The 16,043-nt window shown below is 48.9% G+C and overlaps 1 protein-coding gene across 1 annotated transcript; it reads left to right on the forward strand.

Annotated features, from left to right (window-relative positions):
- Positions 1–9,849: 9,849 nt before the first annotated feature.
- LOC121559870 (XK-related protein 6-like) lies at positions 9,850–13,319 on the forward strand. The gene is made up of 5 exons (XM_045220496.1): positions 9,850–10,052; positions 10,157–10,606; positions 11,960–12,165; positions 12,264–12,681; positions 12,807–13,319. The coding sequence occupies exons 1-5, from the start codon at positions 9,850–9,852 to the stop codon at positions 13,297–13,299; spliced, it is 1,770 nt and encodes a 589-aa protein (XP_045076431.1). The 3' UTR covers positions 13,300–13,319.
- Positions 13,320–16,043: the final 2,724 nt, after the last annotated feature.

Here is a 16,043-nt window from a genome sequence, read left to right on the forward strand (position 1 = left end):
TATTAAAATGTATTGCAGTGAGATCAGTTATTTATTTTGGGATATGAATACCGATTATGTCCACTTCACTGTCGGACCATTCTATTGGTAAACTACACGATATGTAAAAAACCTGTCTGATTAGGATGAATAATATCCAACAATACCTTTTTAATTCTATGCGCAATGCATTTTGCTAGGAGTTTGGCATTACAACATTGAAGTGTAAGTGGTATACAGATTTTTAGGTGGACTGGATCTTTACATTTACCACCTGGGTCCTGTTTCAGTAACAGTAAAATCAGACCTTCTTGCTGAGTATCTGATAGTCTCACATTTTTATAGGAGTGGTTAAAACATGTTAATAATGGACCTTTGAGTACATGGAAAAATATTTTCCCGGACTTGAACTTTATTTCATTATATCCAATTGGCAGTTACAGTCTGGTCCCATCGCTGCAACTCCTGTACGGACTCAGGAGAGGTAAAGATCGAGAGCCATGCGTCCACCGAAACACGACCCTGCCAAGCCGCACTGCTTCTTGACACACTGCTCGCTTAACCCGGAAGCCAGCTGCACCAATGTGTCGGAGGAAACACAGTACAACTGGCAACCATGTCAGCGTGCATGCACCTGCCCTGCCACAGGAGTCGCCTAGAGCACAATGGGACAAGGACATCCTGGCAGCCAAACCTTCCCCTACCGGACGACTGGGCCAATGTCGAGCCTCCTTGGGTCTCGGTCGCGACCAGCTGCGCCACAGCCCGGGATCGAACCTGGATCTGTAGTGATGCCTCAAGCACTGCGATGCAGTGCCTTAGAGCGCTGCTCCACTCGGGAGGCAAACTTTACACTATTAATAGAAGAAGAAAAAAACGTACAGTTAACTTCAGCTAATGGCGAGGGAGGAGACTGGAATGAAAACATGCTTAAAGTACTTTGCTTCCTTTTTATATATATACACTACACGACCAAAAGTATGTGGACACCTGCACGACGAACATCTGATTCTGTTACGTCTCCTCCCGTTGCTCCCCTCCGGCGATCTGATTCGCCGGTCTACTGAGCCACCGGTCTGTGCGCACCACCTCGGCAACACCGGAATGGAAACCCAACACACCCATATCACCTCCAGCGCACCTGCACCTCTCATCATCTCATCGCCACCCCTATCTAGCCCTGGACTGTTGAGTGTTGTAGTTGTGTGTGATTGTTGGTGAGTGTCATGTTGTGTGCTTTCGCTCTTTGTTGTTCTCTTGCTCAGTGTTAAGTAAACCTTTCCATTGTTGATTCCTGCATCTGCGACCTACCTCTTCATATCCACAGTACTTTCGTCACAGAATCACACACCTCCGCGAAATGGATGCAGCTAGGTAATCCTCCTGGAGTTTCCCAGCGCCTCGACCCAGCACCCAGCAGCAGATTGCCCAGCTGAACGCCTCCATGCAGGAAGCGCTCCAACGCTGCATAAATTGACCATCGCTCGGTTCCACCTCAGGGAGCGGCGAGTGCACCCGGTCCACCACCTCCTCCCATGCCTTATCACCAGCGTCCGAGGACCCCTCGCCCCTGCGGGCGTTGCGGGAAAGCGGCCAGAAATGTAGAGAGCCCTGCTACAGGTTTCACTGTCTCTGGCGCGTCAGTGTGGAGCATCTCATCGGACCAAGCCAGGATAGCGCTGGTGATATCGCTACTGAAGGGAAAGGCACTGGATTGGGCCACGGCAGTCTGGGAAGGAGGTGAGGCCGCGGCGCGTCCCACCTCCCACCTTCTCGGTCGGTTCAGGGCGGTGTTCGATCATCCCATGGAAGGAAAGGCCGGGGGTGAGCGTCTCCCCCGGCTACAACAGGGAGAGGAGGCCGCGTTCGAGTACAAACTGAGCTTTCACACGATGGCGGCGTCTTCAGGCTGGAATGAACGTGCTCTGCGCACGGCCTTCAGGAAAGGCTTATGGGAGGATATCACGACGGAACTCTACGTCGGACGGCAGAGATGGACCTTGATACCCTCATCGCCACGTCCATTCGTCTTGACGACATGTTGAGAGACCGACGGCGTTCCCAACACCACCCGGAGCCTCGACGCTCACCCCATCTGAGCTATGGAAGCAGCCCTGCCTCCGAGTCCTTACACATGGAGGTGGGCAGCACCCCCTACACCACCACGGACCACAGATCTCCTGGCGGCTCCCTATCTAGGCGGTATGACTCCAAGGCTAAGTGTCTCTCTCCTCACAGGCCCTGGGACTGCGCCATTGACCTGCTGGAGGGACAACAACCCCCGAAGAGTCGTATTTAATCCCTTTCCATAGCGGAGACTGAGGCCATGGAGAAGTATGTGGCGGAGACACTGAAACAGGGGTTCATCAGACGCTCTACCTCTCCTGCCTTCGCCAGCTTCTTCTTCGTGGCCACAAAAGACGGAGGACTAAGGCCATGCATTGACTACCGGGGGCTGAGGCAGTCTCACACAAGTGCGGTACCGCCTCCCTCTGGTTCCGTTGGCCCTCGAGCAGTGACGAGGGGCCCGGACTTGGACCTGAGGAGTGCCTACAACCTGATCCGAATCCGGGAAGGGGGCGAGTGGAAGGCGACATTCAGCCTACCTCAGGCCACTGCGAATGCTGTGTCATGCCCTACGACCTCGCCGACACACCTTCCATGTTCCAGTCCTTCGTCAATGACATGTTCCGAGACATGCTGAGTAGACAGGTGGTGGTGTACATCAACGATATCCTGATCTACTCGGCTATGTTCGAGGAGCACGTCAGGGATGTCCGCATGGTCCTACTCCGCCTCCGGTAAGACAGCCTGTTGGTGAAGGGGGAGAAATGCGAATTCCACGAACAGGCCATCTCCTTCCTGGGATACAGGATCAGTCCTCAGGGGGTGTTCATGGAAAGAGCGAAGACAGACGTCGTCAGGTCATGGCCAGTCCCCACCACCATCAAGGGCCTACTGAGCTTCCTGGGCTTCGCAAATTTCTACTGGCGTTTCATCAGGTCCTTCAGCTCCATAGCCACCCCACTCACCTCTCTCCTTAAGGGTGGGCCTCAGAAGCTGGCCTGGAACCCTGAGGCTGACGCTGTCTTCAAGAGGCTGAAGGAGAGTTTCACCACAGCGCCCCTCCTAAAACACCCAGATCCAGATCGTCCTTTCATCCTGGAGGTAGACGCATCTGAGGAGGGAGTGGGGTCCTCTCCCAGCGGCAAGGTAAGCCAGAGAAAATGTATCCCTGTGCCTTTTTCTCGAAAAGGTTTACCCCTGCAGAGAGTTGGAGACAGGGAGCTGTTGGCGGTGGTCCTCACTCTGGAGGAATGGAGACACTGGCTGAAGGGCGCAGTCCATCCATTCCAGATTCTCACTGACCACCAGAATTTGGAGCACATATGGGCAGTGAAACCCATCAAGCCAGATGGGCCCAATTTCTTACTCGCTTCCAGTTTATTCTGTCCTACCGCCCAGGATGTGAAAGCCGACGCCCTCTCCAGACTGCACCATACCGGAGAAAGGAAGGATCTGGGGAGTCCTATCCTGCCTCCGTCTCTCATCGTGGCACCAGTCGTTTGGGATGTGGACGAAGACATCCGCCTGACGACTCAGGAGGACCCAGCGCCTGCCAACGCCCCTCCGGGGCGCGTGTATGTACCCACCAGGGTCCGTGACCGCCTGCTGACCTGGACGCACACCACCCTTATGGCAGGGCACTCTGGTATTACACGCACCCTACATTCTCTCTCACAAAAATACTGGTGGCCCACCTTGGCTACTGATGTCTCCCGCTATATCAACTCCTGTTCCGTATGTGCCCAAACGAAAACACCTCAGAACGCCTCGGCAGGCAAACTAGTTCCTCTCCCAGTGCCTCAGCGACCTTGGTCACACCTGTCCATAGACTTTGTCACCGACCTTCCACGTTCTGACGGCTTCACCACAGTCCTGGTGGTCGGAGATTGGTTCTCCAAATCATGCCGTTTTTTGCCACTAACTGGTCTTCCTTCTGTTCTCCAGGTCGCTGAGATCCTGTTCCAACAGGTCTTCCGGCATTATGGACTTCCGGAGGACAGAAGCCATGGCCAGCCTCGGACCGTGGCCAGCCTCACTTCCGGGTATAGGCCACAGTCGAATGGGCAGGTGGAGCGCATGAACCAGGAGCTGGGGAGGTTTCTTCGTGGCCACTGTCAGGACCGGCAGGGTGAGTGGGCGAGGTTTCTTCCCTGGGCAGAATATGCCCAGAACTCCCTCGTTCACTCCTTCACAGGGCTCACTCCCTTCCAGTGCGTCCTGGGGTACCAGCCGGCCCTGGCCCCTTGGACACCCAGCTAGACCGATGCGCCTGCTGTCGACGAGTGGTTCCACAGGGTCGGACAGGTCTGGGACGCCACCCATGTCCGTCTCCAGAAGGCCATTAGTCAGCAGAAGGACCAAGCTGACTGCCACCACAGTGAGACTCCCGTAGGCCAGCCTGGTGATCGTGTCTGGCTGTCCACTAAAAACCTCCCTCTCTGCCTGCCCTGCAAGATACTGAGCCCCCGGTTTGTGGGGCCGCTTAAGGTCCTCTGGCAGATAAATGAGGTATCGTACCGGCTGCTCCTTCCCCCTCAATACCGTGTCTCACCAACTTTTCATGTGTCTCTCCTCAGGCCGGTGGTTCCTGGTCCTCTGGCATATGCCGTCCCCCGGGGTACGCCCCCCCCTCCCCTGGACATTGATGAGAGTCCGGCATATGCTGTGAGGGACCTGCTGGACTCCAGGTTCCGTGGAGGACGGCTCCGTTACCTGGTGGACTGGGAGGGGTATGGTCCTGAGGAGAGGAGCTGGGTTCCGGCTGGGGACGTTCTGGACTCCAACCTAATTAAGGACTTCCACCGTTGCCGCCCTGACCGGCCCGCTCCTCGTCCTCCTGGCCGGCGACGTCCTGCGGCGGGAGCTGCGCGTCCGGGGGGGGGTCTCCCCTCCATTGCTCTGATTTGCCGGTCTACTGAGCCACCGGTCTGAGCGCACCACCTCGGCAACACCGGAATGGAAACCCAACGCACCCTAATCACCTCCAGCGCACCTGCACCTCATCTCATCACCATCCCTATATAGCCCTGGACTGTTTAGTGTTGTGTTGTGTGTGTGTGATTGTTAGTGTCATGTCGTGTACTCACTCTTTGTTGTTCTCTTGCTCAGTGTTAAGTAAACCTTTACATTGTTGATTCCTGCGTCTACGTCCTACCTCTTCGTATCCTCAGTACTCATCACAGATTCCAAAATCATGGGCATTAATATGGAGTTGGTTCCCCTTTTGCTGCTATAACAGCCTCCACTCTTCTGGGAAGGCGTTCCACTAGATGTTGGAACATTTCTGCGGGGACTTGCTTCCATTCAGCCACAAGAGCATTAGTGAGGTTGGGCATCTTCCTACACACCCGCACTCCCCTCACGTATACACCCGTACATACCCAAATACTGTGCCATTGATGTCCTTTGTTTGTCGTGTTTTTATTCCTATCTTCTTAATTCCTGCCTAATTTTGGGCTTTTGGTACTTTTGTGTTCCAGTTTCTCAAATTTCTGGATTTATTATTTCATGAATGTCAATGGCTGAGGTGAATGTGGTGTGGGAGTCAGGCGCAGGACACCGAAGCTTAGTCCAACAAAGTTTACTAGTGCAACACAAGGCACAATACAAATCAACGGCCTCAACATAAACCAGAGGCGAGCGATTACGCAAACTCTGCGTAAACTACAAAAACAACAAACAGAGAAAACACGCAGCACTAACGGACAGGCGAATAACAACACACAAACTAACCAACACAAAACAGGCAACTTATAGGACACATAATCAGACACAAACGGACACAGGTGCAATAGACAGACAAAAGCAATCAAACACTGAAACATCTAACGGTGGTAGCTAGTACTCCGGGGACGGCGAACGCCGAAGCCTGCCCGAGCAAGGAGGAGGAGCAGCCTCGGCAGAATCCGTGACAATGAATTGGCCTATATTTTATCTATTTAGAAATACTATACATAAAAAAATTGAATACTAATTATTTTATCTTTAAAGGTTGCAAATTTGGCAACGATTGGACGCTAGTAACGCTCTCCGAAACGATGTATGTGTTCGAGTTTAATTTGGGCAACAGTTTCGCCTGGGATCTGCAGCGCTTTAATCATGAATTCTTTCACTACACTCTCTGGATCTTCACCTTCATCCTCTTTAATTCAGGTAAGCATCAGATTTTCATGCATTGATCTAGTTTGTATATCAAGTAAGGATTATCTGAACAACTTGTTCTCTCTTTTAAGTTCATTAGCGTAAGCTTCGATAACATTGATTGTACCCTTCAGCTTTTTAGTTACTTTTTCCGGTGTCACGGCTTTCTCATTACTCACTTCAAGGCTCGCCTTCATCTCTTGACTAACTCAAGCACGCCTAATTTAGCATTTATAGATTTTAGCAGTTCGGTTTCCACGCTTACCGTACAGGGTGGTGAAAATAGGTAATCCTTGTCAGTAGAAGAGTCTCTTAGTTTTCTTTTAGAGTTTGGTTCTCCATTCTTTTCGTGTTTACTCTCCGCCATGTTTTTGTTATGACTGCGTTGGTAGTGTTTGCCTTACAAGTTGTTTTGAGTTATTATTCATTTTGGATGTTGTTGCCCACGAGTGAGCAGATCAGCGTAAAAGTACAATTATTTGGTCACTTTTAGGGACATTAATTTCTAAGCTTTTTCACGAGGCATTCACGTGGCATTCTGCACCGTCATCTTCAGTCCGCCATAATCTCTGTGTCTTGTGATTATTAAACCTACATAACAATACCCTACCTTTTCCCAGCAACAAGAAACACGTCTTATGTAGGGAAATTGGGAACCTGTCTGAATGAGGAAAGCTAGTGATATTTAACAACTACGAAGGGACACTCTCCCTCAAACCTCTGATGCAGAATCAGACAACTTATCCATTAGGCCATGCAGTCTGTTATTATTAAACATACATGACAAGTTCCTACCTTTTCCCGGCAACAAGAGTCATGTCTTAAGTACTGAAATTTGGACCAGTCTAAATAAGTAAAGCTAGTGAAATCAAACGACCACGAAGGGACTCTATCCCTCAATCTTAGAAGTCAAAGTCAAATGCCTTATCCATTAGGCCACACGGTCTACTCCTATATATCCTATATGACATTGTACTTACTACCTTGCAAAAAAGGGCATGTCTTATGTAGGGATTTTTGTCTAAATAAGTAGATATAAAGACCACAAAGTTTCTGGATCTTCAGAGGCCTTATCCATTAGGCAACGCCGTCTATGATTATTAAACGTACATAACCATATCCTACCTTTTGCCGCCAACAAGAGTCTTGTCTTATGTAGGGAAACTGGGAATCCCCATAAAAATCCATAAATTTAAGCTAGAGATATCAATCACCTGACCTCAACCCAATTGAGATGGTTTGGGATGAGTTGGACCGCAGAGTGAAGGAAAAGCAGCCAACATGTGCTCAGCATATGTGGGAACTCCTTCAAGACAGTTGGAAAAGCATTCCAGGTGAAGCTGGTTGAGAGAATGCCAAGAGTGTGCAAAGCTGTCATCAAGGCAAAGGGTGGCTACTTTAAAGAATCTCAAATATAAAATATATTCTGATTTGTTTAACACTTTTTTGGTTACTACATGATTCCATATGTGTTATGTCATAGTTTTGATATTACATTTACATTTATATCTTCACTATTATTCTACAATGTAGAAAATAGTAAAACATTAAGAAAAACTCTTGAATGAGTAGGTGTGTCCAAACCTTTGACTGGTACTGTATATATATTTTAAATTATATTATATTAAAATTCAAAATCAAATAGCTAAATGATCCTTTGTATGACCTTCTCAAAACAATTAAGTTTATATAGTTTAGTAGATTGCCGAGCAACAGAAGAGGGAGGAGCTCCGGAGGCTTAGAGAGGAGGAGGGGCCACAGGGGTCAGAGGTTAGACTGGACACACCCCAGGACCACAGACTGGACAGACAGGTACACACCACAAACACACAGAGACACAAACACACACACACCATCACCACTACTGTGTATTGTTTCTCCAGGAGGTGGCATACCTAGTGCAGTATACTGTTAGGGACACACCTTACACACGCATCCTGAACTCACACACACACCCTGACCTCACACAAAACCGTGACCCCGCTGGGGCCACACACACAGCCAAACCCAAAAGGAGGTGAGAGGGTCTGGGCAAGAGGCCCGGGTTACACACACAAACGATGAAAACAAACCATTTTTATTGGTAATAAAGTATATATAAACAATATTTAAACTCTCTGTCAATCCTGATGCATTTGTTTTATTCTGGGGCACCGTTTCCAGATATTTTCATAAGCTTGATGACAAGTTGGTGTTATTTGAAACACTGGTTGCTAATATTACACTTTAGGAACCAAAGATGTACTGTAAAGAACTGTTGAATTTGGGAAACCCAGCCTAGATGTCTGCATTCAGAAACACAGGACTAAAATTCATAGCAGAGCACCATGAGTCACATCAAATAAAATCACATACAATCCCGCTTCTAAAGACCAATCATTATGTTCTTCTCAAGTGAGTACATCTTCCTCTCTCCCTCAGTCCGATTTGATATAGCGTTTTGTTGGCATTATGAAATATGCAAATATCGATATTGCATAAGTGTCCCTGTAGCCAATAGACTAGTGTGGTTTGTATCTGATACACATTAGGAAAAACAGGGAGAACCAATTACCTCTCCCACTCTCTCCCTTCCTCTCTCCTTCACAGACACCAAATTACCACACTCCCCTTCAGCCACACTGGGATGGTAGTCATGGCAACAGAGATGCTATTCTCCAGTAGACACAGAAAGAGAGAGGCAGAAAGTGAAAGAGTGAGGAGGCTGGTTTGTGCTTCATCCCTCCACCATCCCTCTCTTCTTAAATCCTTATATTTGCTCCTCCTCTACCCCCTTACTCTCTCTCCCAACTCCCACCCCTATCTACCTCCTCTCGCTCCATCTCTCCATGTATTCTCCCCTCTGGCCGGGCTCACACACACACACACACACACACACACATATGTTCTGGGTGATTAGGCTGGCTGAGCTGTTGGCCAGAAGCCTTTTGAGGGAGAGGAGAGAGAGGGGTTGGGAGAGAATGTGTATATAGATGTGCAGATGTTGTATCTAGTCTTACCACTAGGAGGCAGAGTGTGTGTGAGTATGTGTTGAGTGTAGCAGCGCAGAGGGCTCATCAGCGGGGAGGAGTGGACGGTTCATAGGCTGCTGTGGTGTGTGTATGTGTGGATCAGTGGAATGAAGCGTACGGACAGACAGGCAGAGAGGCAGGTGGGGGAAGGCTGAATTGCTACCACAGCTCCACATGGATGAGGATTAATTCATTGGCTTTTCACACAATCACTTCTCATCACACACACCCAAACACACACCCACACACACAGGTCTGTTAGCCGGAAGATGCTGCATTACCTCATAACAAGCCACTGTCTCCCTAGATGACCGTGGTGAGTCAGCCAGGCAGGAGATGCAGAGGGAGAGAGAGAGAGGGGGATGAAGAGAGGCTGGAGGAGGAGAGGAACAGGAACGGATTCCACCACTGCCGCTGGTCGCGAGGAGCACCTGGTATGAGAGGGGATAGAGTGTTTCCTAGAGTGGAGGAGGGGGAGGAGGGAGGGAGAGGAGGCCGTCGTGCAGTGACAGGCTCTGATGGCTCCTCGCTCCCCGGGAGAGTCAGAGACAGAAACAAAGCGGCAGGGGAGGGACAGGTGGTATTTGGAAAGTGACGTGGGATCAGAGGAGGAGGGTGTGTTTTGGTTCGGGACGAGAGGAACAGGAGTAACATGGCCGCTCAGTCTGATGGAGGGGGATGGGGAGGAACGGGGGAGGGTGTGGAGGAGGGGGGGTTTGATGGAGACACGGAGGGAGACTGTCAGCCTCTGGACTCCGCAGCCATCCACATCTGTCTCTGTTGCCATTCTGCTGTCTGCTATTGGGGCTGTCGCTCCAACTGCCTGGGAAACCTGCTGGGGGAGAACACTACTGGGTAAGTGTGCGTGCGTGCATGTGTGTGTGTGTAGTATGATAATTGTCTCTGCTATTCTCATTTTTACCCTTTTGCCATTATTACTATGATCATTATTATTATAGAGGGATCGGAGGGACCGGAGTTGGCGGGGGTAGCGGTTTAAGAGAGACTCGCTGCCCGCCAGAGGAGGGCCTGTGGCTGGACTGTTTCTGGCTGATCCTGGCTCTCTTCGTCTTCTTCTGGGACGTGGGAACGGACCTACTTCTCGCTGCAGACTACTATACCAGACAGGACTATCTGTGGTTTGGCCTGACGCTTTTCCTTGTGCTGGTGCCGTCGATAGTGGTTCAGATCCTGAGCTTCCGCTGGTTCATCCAGGACTACAGCGGAGAGTGTCTGACCACCTGGCTGGGGACGGTGGACTGCAGCAAGGGAGGAGAGAGAGAAAAGCTGACCAGGCGAGGGCCAGCCGACCAAAGATGGGTTTATCCTTGGACAGACCGGGTTAGAGCGGCCTCAGTGTGGCTGTGGCAGATCACCATACACATTCTACAGCTGGGACAGGTCTGGAGGTAAGGACAGAGCATGTCACCCTGTTCTCTCCTCCTCTCTCTTTCTCTACTGTCTAATGAGGTCCATGCAATAGACCACATACTTTATGTGAGTTTGGCTGCATGCATCTGTGTTTGCGGTTTACCTTCCTTAGACAATATATGAGAAATGAATAGCTTTGCTTTTGTGTGAGTGAAAAAAAAATCTGGGGACTTGTCAGGACATTCTGGTCCTGATAAGGTAGGACACATTTTACAGACACACACACACCATGCACAGCTCTACAACAGGCAACACTGAATCTACAAAAAACTACAGTAAGTAGCATTAGCAAGGCTACTCGAACCATCCACTTGACCAAATGGCCATATTAGCAACAAAGGGCACATGTGCAGAACATGGGCAGAAGCTGCACTGACCTGAATAAAGCTGATTTTCCCACCGTTTGGTAAAAACAGTTTAATCAATCGATTTTCATCTTCTCTTGCGTTTGCGCTACACCCTAGAAAAACACTACATCAAAAAATCCTGACTGAACACCAATGGTCAAATCCCCCCCCCCCTCTCCTAAATGAGAGTCCTCTGAGGAGCGTTTGGACCGTCCATGTTCGACTAGTAATGCACTGAGCATTCAAATACAAGGTGGGCTGGGGCGCCTGACTGACTGTATGACTCCTGTATGACTGTTTGACACACACACACCAGGTCATGTGGTTTCTTGCATGTTTTTATAAAGGCTCACAGTGAAAACAACAACCCTGTCCCTCCCCAGTGGTGTGTGTCTGCATGTGTGCCCATGTGTCACACTTCCCCTAATGGAGTGGCCTGTCCCAAAGAGTGGTGTATGTGTGTGGAATGGTTCAGTCTGATTGAGATAGATCACTGTGAGATGGAGGGAGGGAGTAGAAGGGAGAGAAAAGAGAGCTTGAACACGCATAACAGTAGTGAAGGGGGGAGGGGAAGGAGAGAGAGAGCGAGAGAGTGAAAGGATGGATAACAACATACAATTTTTACGCAAATGAAACTCAAATCAATTAGGTTCTCTCTCTTCTTCCTCTGTAGTGATGTGGCATTTTTCCATTTTCTCTGGTAAAATGTGTGTGTCTGCCTGTGTGCGCATGCATGTGTGTGTTTCTAAGTGGCCAGTGAATTATTGATGTCATATGACAGTTGCTCATATGATGCAGCCCAGATGGTTGTATAAGCAGGTCTATGCACATGCACACACAAACACACACACACACACACATAGCCTGGGGCACTCAGTAATTGATCTTATTCATTCAAACAGGTTATATCTCTCTCTGGGCCATGATGGAGGTATTACAGGGGGCATGATGATTGACCTCTCACCTCCAACCTCTGACCTCCAGGTATATCCGTACGTTATACCTGGGTATCCAGTCCCACCGAATGAAGGAGCATAAGGAGGCTCAGAGGAGGTTCTACTGGGCCATGATGTTTGAGTACGCAGACGTCAACATGCTGAGGCTACTGGAGACCTTCCTGGAGTCAGCTCCTCAACTAGTACTACAGCTCTGCATTATGATACAGCAGAACCGTGCTGAAACTCTACAGTGTACGTATACACATACAGTTCACACACGGTACACATATCACACACACTCACTCGTCAACTAGTATTATCAAGATGAGAATCAATCCCTCTCTCTCTAGGTATATCTAGTCTAGGCTCTCTTCTGTCTCTATCCTGGGTGTTGGCTTCGTACCACAAGCTCCTGCGTGACTCCAGGGATGACCAGCGTAGTCTGAGTTACCGCGGTGCCCTTCTCCACCTTCTCTGGCGCCTTTTCACCATCTCCTCCCGCGTTCTCTCTCTCGCCCTCTTCGCCTCCCTCTTCCACCTGTACTTTGGCATCTTTGTGGTGCTCCACTGGTGTGGCATGGCGCTGTGGGTGGTGCATGGAGGAACAGACTTCTGTATGTCTCGCTGGGAGGAGGTGCTGTTTAACATGGTGGTGGGCATCGTCTACATCTTCTGTTGGTTCAACGTCAAGGAGGGACACACCAGGGGACGCATGGTTGCTTACTACTCTGTGGTACTGGCTGAGAATACACTTCTCACCGGACTGTGGTATGTAGACAGACAGACAGACACACCAATGTGTTTTATCTTGTAATAGATGTATCTATCATGATTGTGCAGAGACAAATGTTTGTGCGTGCATATCATAATAGTTGCGTGTGTGTGTGTTACAGGTATGTGTATCGTGACCATGCAGAGACAGACAACTACGCGGTACCAGCGTTGTGTGGTGTTTACCTGTCCTTTGCGGGTGGAGTACTGGTGATGCTTCTATACTACAGCCTTCTCCACCCCTCACACACACACCCCACCCCGGCCTCAACCTGCTGTGACGAGCTGCTGTGGGGTAACCCCCTGCCCCCATCCGCCCCGCCCACACCAGCCCACCTGGCCACCCCTTCCCACAGTGATGACGTCATCGCAGACAGCTGTCTGCCGGTGTTCCAGGTGCGTTCGGAGCCCCCCACCTCACGTCGTTTCGAGGGTCCTCTGATAAAGATTGACATTCCCAGGAAACGTTACCCGGCCTGGGACGCTCACTACGTGGACAGACGGCTGCGAAGAACCATCAACCTACTGCAGTACCTGACACCTGCAGCCGCAGGCATACGATACAGGGACAGACCTCTGCTCTACGAACTACTGCAGTACGAGTCTTCTCTCTGACACACATATACACACACATACAGTGGGGGGAAAAGTATTTAGTCAGCCACCAATTGTGCAAGTTCTCCCACTTAAAAAGATGAGAGAGGCCTGTAATTTTCATCATAGGTACACATCAACTATGACAGACAAATTGAGAAGAAAAAAAATCCAGAAAATCACATTGTAGGATTTTTATGAATTTATTGCAAATTATGGTGGAAAATAAGTATTTGGTCACCTACAAACAAGCAAGATTTCTGGCTCTCACAGACCTGTAACTTCTTCTTTAGAGGCTCCTCTGTCCTCCACTCGTTACCTGTATTAATGGCACCTGTTTGAACTTGTTATCAGTATAAAAGACACCTGTCCACAACCTCAAACAGTCACACTCCAAACTCCACTATGGCCAAGACCAAAGAGCTGTCAAAGGACACCAGAAACAAAATTATAGACATGCACCAGGCTGGGAAGACTAAATCTGCAATAGGTAAGCAGCTTGGTTTGAAGAAATCAACTGTGGGAGCAATTATTAGGAAATGGAAGACATACAAGACCACTGATAATCTCCCTCGATCTGGGGCTCCACGCCAGATCTCACCCCGTGGGGTCAAAATGATCACAAGAACGGTGAGCAAAAATCCCAGAACCACACGGGGGGACCTAATGAATGACCTGCAGAGAGCTGGGACCAAAGTAACAAAGCCTACCATCAGTAACACACTACGCCGCCAGGGACTCAAATCCTACAGTGCCAGATGTGTCCCCCTGCTTAAGCCAGTACATGTCCAGGCCCGTCTGAAGTTTGCTAGAGCGCATTTGGATGATCCAGAAGAGGATTTGGAGAATGTCATATGGTCAGATGAAACCAAAATATAACTTTTTGGTAAAAACTCAACTCGTCGTGTTTGGAGGACAAAGAATGCTGAGTTGCATCCAAAGAACACCATACTTACTGTGAAGCATGGGGGTGGAAACATCATGCTTTGGGGCTGTTTTTTCTGCAAAGGGACCAGGACGACTGATCCGTGTAAAGGAAAGAATGAATGGGGCCATGTATCGTGAGATTTTGAGTGAAAACCTCCTTCCATCAGCAAGGGCATTGAAGATGAAACGTGGCTGGGTCTTTCAGCATGACAATGATCCCAAACACACCGCCCGGGCAACGAAGGAGTGGCTTCGTAAGAAGCATTTCAAGGTCCTGGAGTGGCCTAGCCAGTCTCCAGATCTCAACCCCATAGAAAATCTTTGGAGGGAGTTGAAAGTCCGTGTTGCCCAGCGACAGCCCCAAAACATCACTGCTCTAGAGGAGATCTGCATGGAGGAATGGGCCAAAATACCAGCAACAGTGTGTGAAAACCTTGCGAAGACTTACAGAAAACGTTTGACCAGTGTCATTGCCAACAAAGGGTATATAACAAAGTATTGAGAAACTTTTGTTATTGACCAAATACTTATTTTCCACCATAATTTGCAAATAAATTCATAAAAAAATCCTACAATGTGATTTTCTGGATATTTTTTTCTCATTTTGTCTGTCATAGTTGACGTATACCTATGATGAAAATTACAGGCCTCTCTCATCTTTTTAAGTGGGAGAACTTGCACAATTGGTGGCTGACTAAATACTATTTTCCCCACTGCACACATGTAGCTGATGTGAAATGGCTAGCTAGTCAGCGGTGCGTGCTAGTAGCGTTCAATCGTGACATCACCTGCTCTGAGACCTACACTGAACAAAAAATATAAACGTATACGTTGATCCAGAGCATCCCAAACATGCTTAATGGGTGACATGTCCCATGGAAGAACTGGGACATTTTCAGCTTTAAGGAATAGTGTACAGATCCTTGCGACATCGGGCCGTGCATTATCATGCTGAAACATGAGGTGATGGTGCGGATGAATGGCACGACAATGGGCCTCAGGATCTCTTTACGATATCTCTGAGCATTCAAATTGCCATCGATAAAATGCAATTGTGTTCGTTGTCCCTAGCTTATGCCTGCCCATAGCATAACCACACCGACACCATGGGGCACTCTTTTCACAATATTGACATCAACAAACCGCTCGCCCACACGACGCCATACTGTCTGCCATCTGCCCGGTACAGTTGAAATCGGGATTCATGCGTGAAAAGCACACGTCTCCAGCATGCCAGTGGACATTGAAGGTGAGCATTTGCCCACTGAAATTGGTTACAATGCCGAACTGCAGACAGGTCAAGACCCAGGTGAGGACAACGAGCACGCAGATGAGCTTCCCTGAGATGGTTTCTGACAGTCTGCACAGAAATTATTTGGTTGTGAAAACCCACAGTTTCATCAGCTGTCCCGGTGGCTGGTCTCAGACAATCCCGCAGGTGAAGAAGCCGGATGTGGAGGTCCTAGGCTGGCGTGGTTACACATGGTCTGTGTTGTGTGACAAAACTGTACATTTTAGAGTGGCCTTTTATTGTCCTCAGCACAAGGTGGACCTGTGTAATGATCATGCTATTTAATCAGCTTCTTGATATGCCACACCTGTCAGGTGGATGGATTATCTTGGCAAAGGAGAAATGCTCACTAACAGGGCTGTAAACAAAATGCTAATCATTTGAGAGAAATAAGCTTTTTGTGCATATGGAGATTTCTGGGATCTTTTATTTCAGCTCATGAAACTGGGACCAACACTTAACATGTTACATTTATATTTTTGTTCAGTGTATAAATAGTTGTTTCCCTTCCCTTTTGCTCTGCAAGACCGCGGCTTTTGTGGAGTGA

Source organism: Coregonus clupeaformis, unplaced genomic scaffold (genome assembly GCF_020615455.1).
Source record: "Coregonus clupeaformis isolate EN_2021a unplaced genomic scaffold, ASM2061545v1 scaf4043, whole genome shotgun sequence".
Lineage (NCBI taxonomy): Eukaryota > Metazoa > Chordata > Actinopteri > Salmoniformes > Salmonidae > Coregonus > Coregonus clupeaformis.

Excerpts from the sequence above, each read along its gene's own strand:
- LOC121559870 (XM_045220496.1), top strand. The coding sequence starts at position 9,850 with ATGGCCGCTCAGTCTGATGGAGGGGGATGGGGAGGAACGGGGGAGGGT. Across the intron at positions 10,053-10,156 it reads CTGGGGGAGAACACTACTGG|AGGGATCGGAGGGACCGGAG; the intron begins GTAAGTGTGCGT and ends TTATTATTATAG. Across the intron at positions 10,607-11,959 it reads CAGCTGGGACAGGTCTGGAG|GTATATCCGTACGTTATACC; the intron begins GTAAGGACAGAG and ends TCTGACCTCCAG.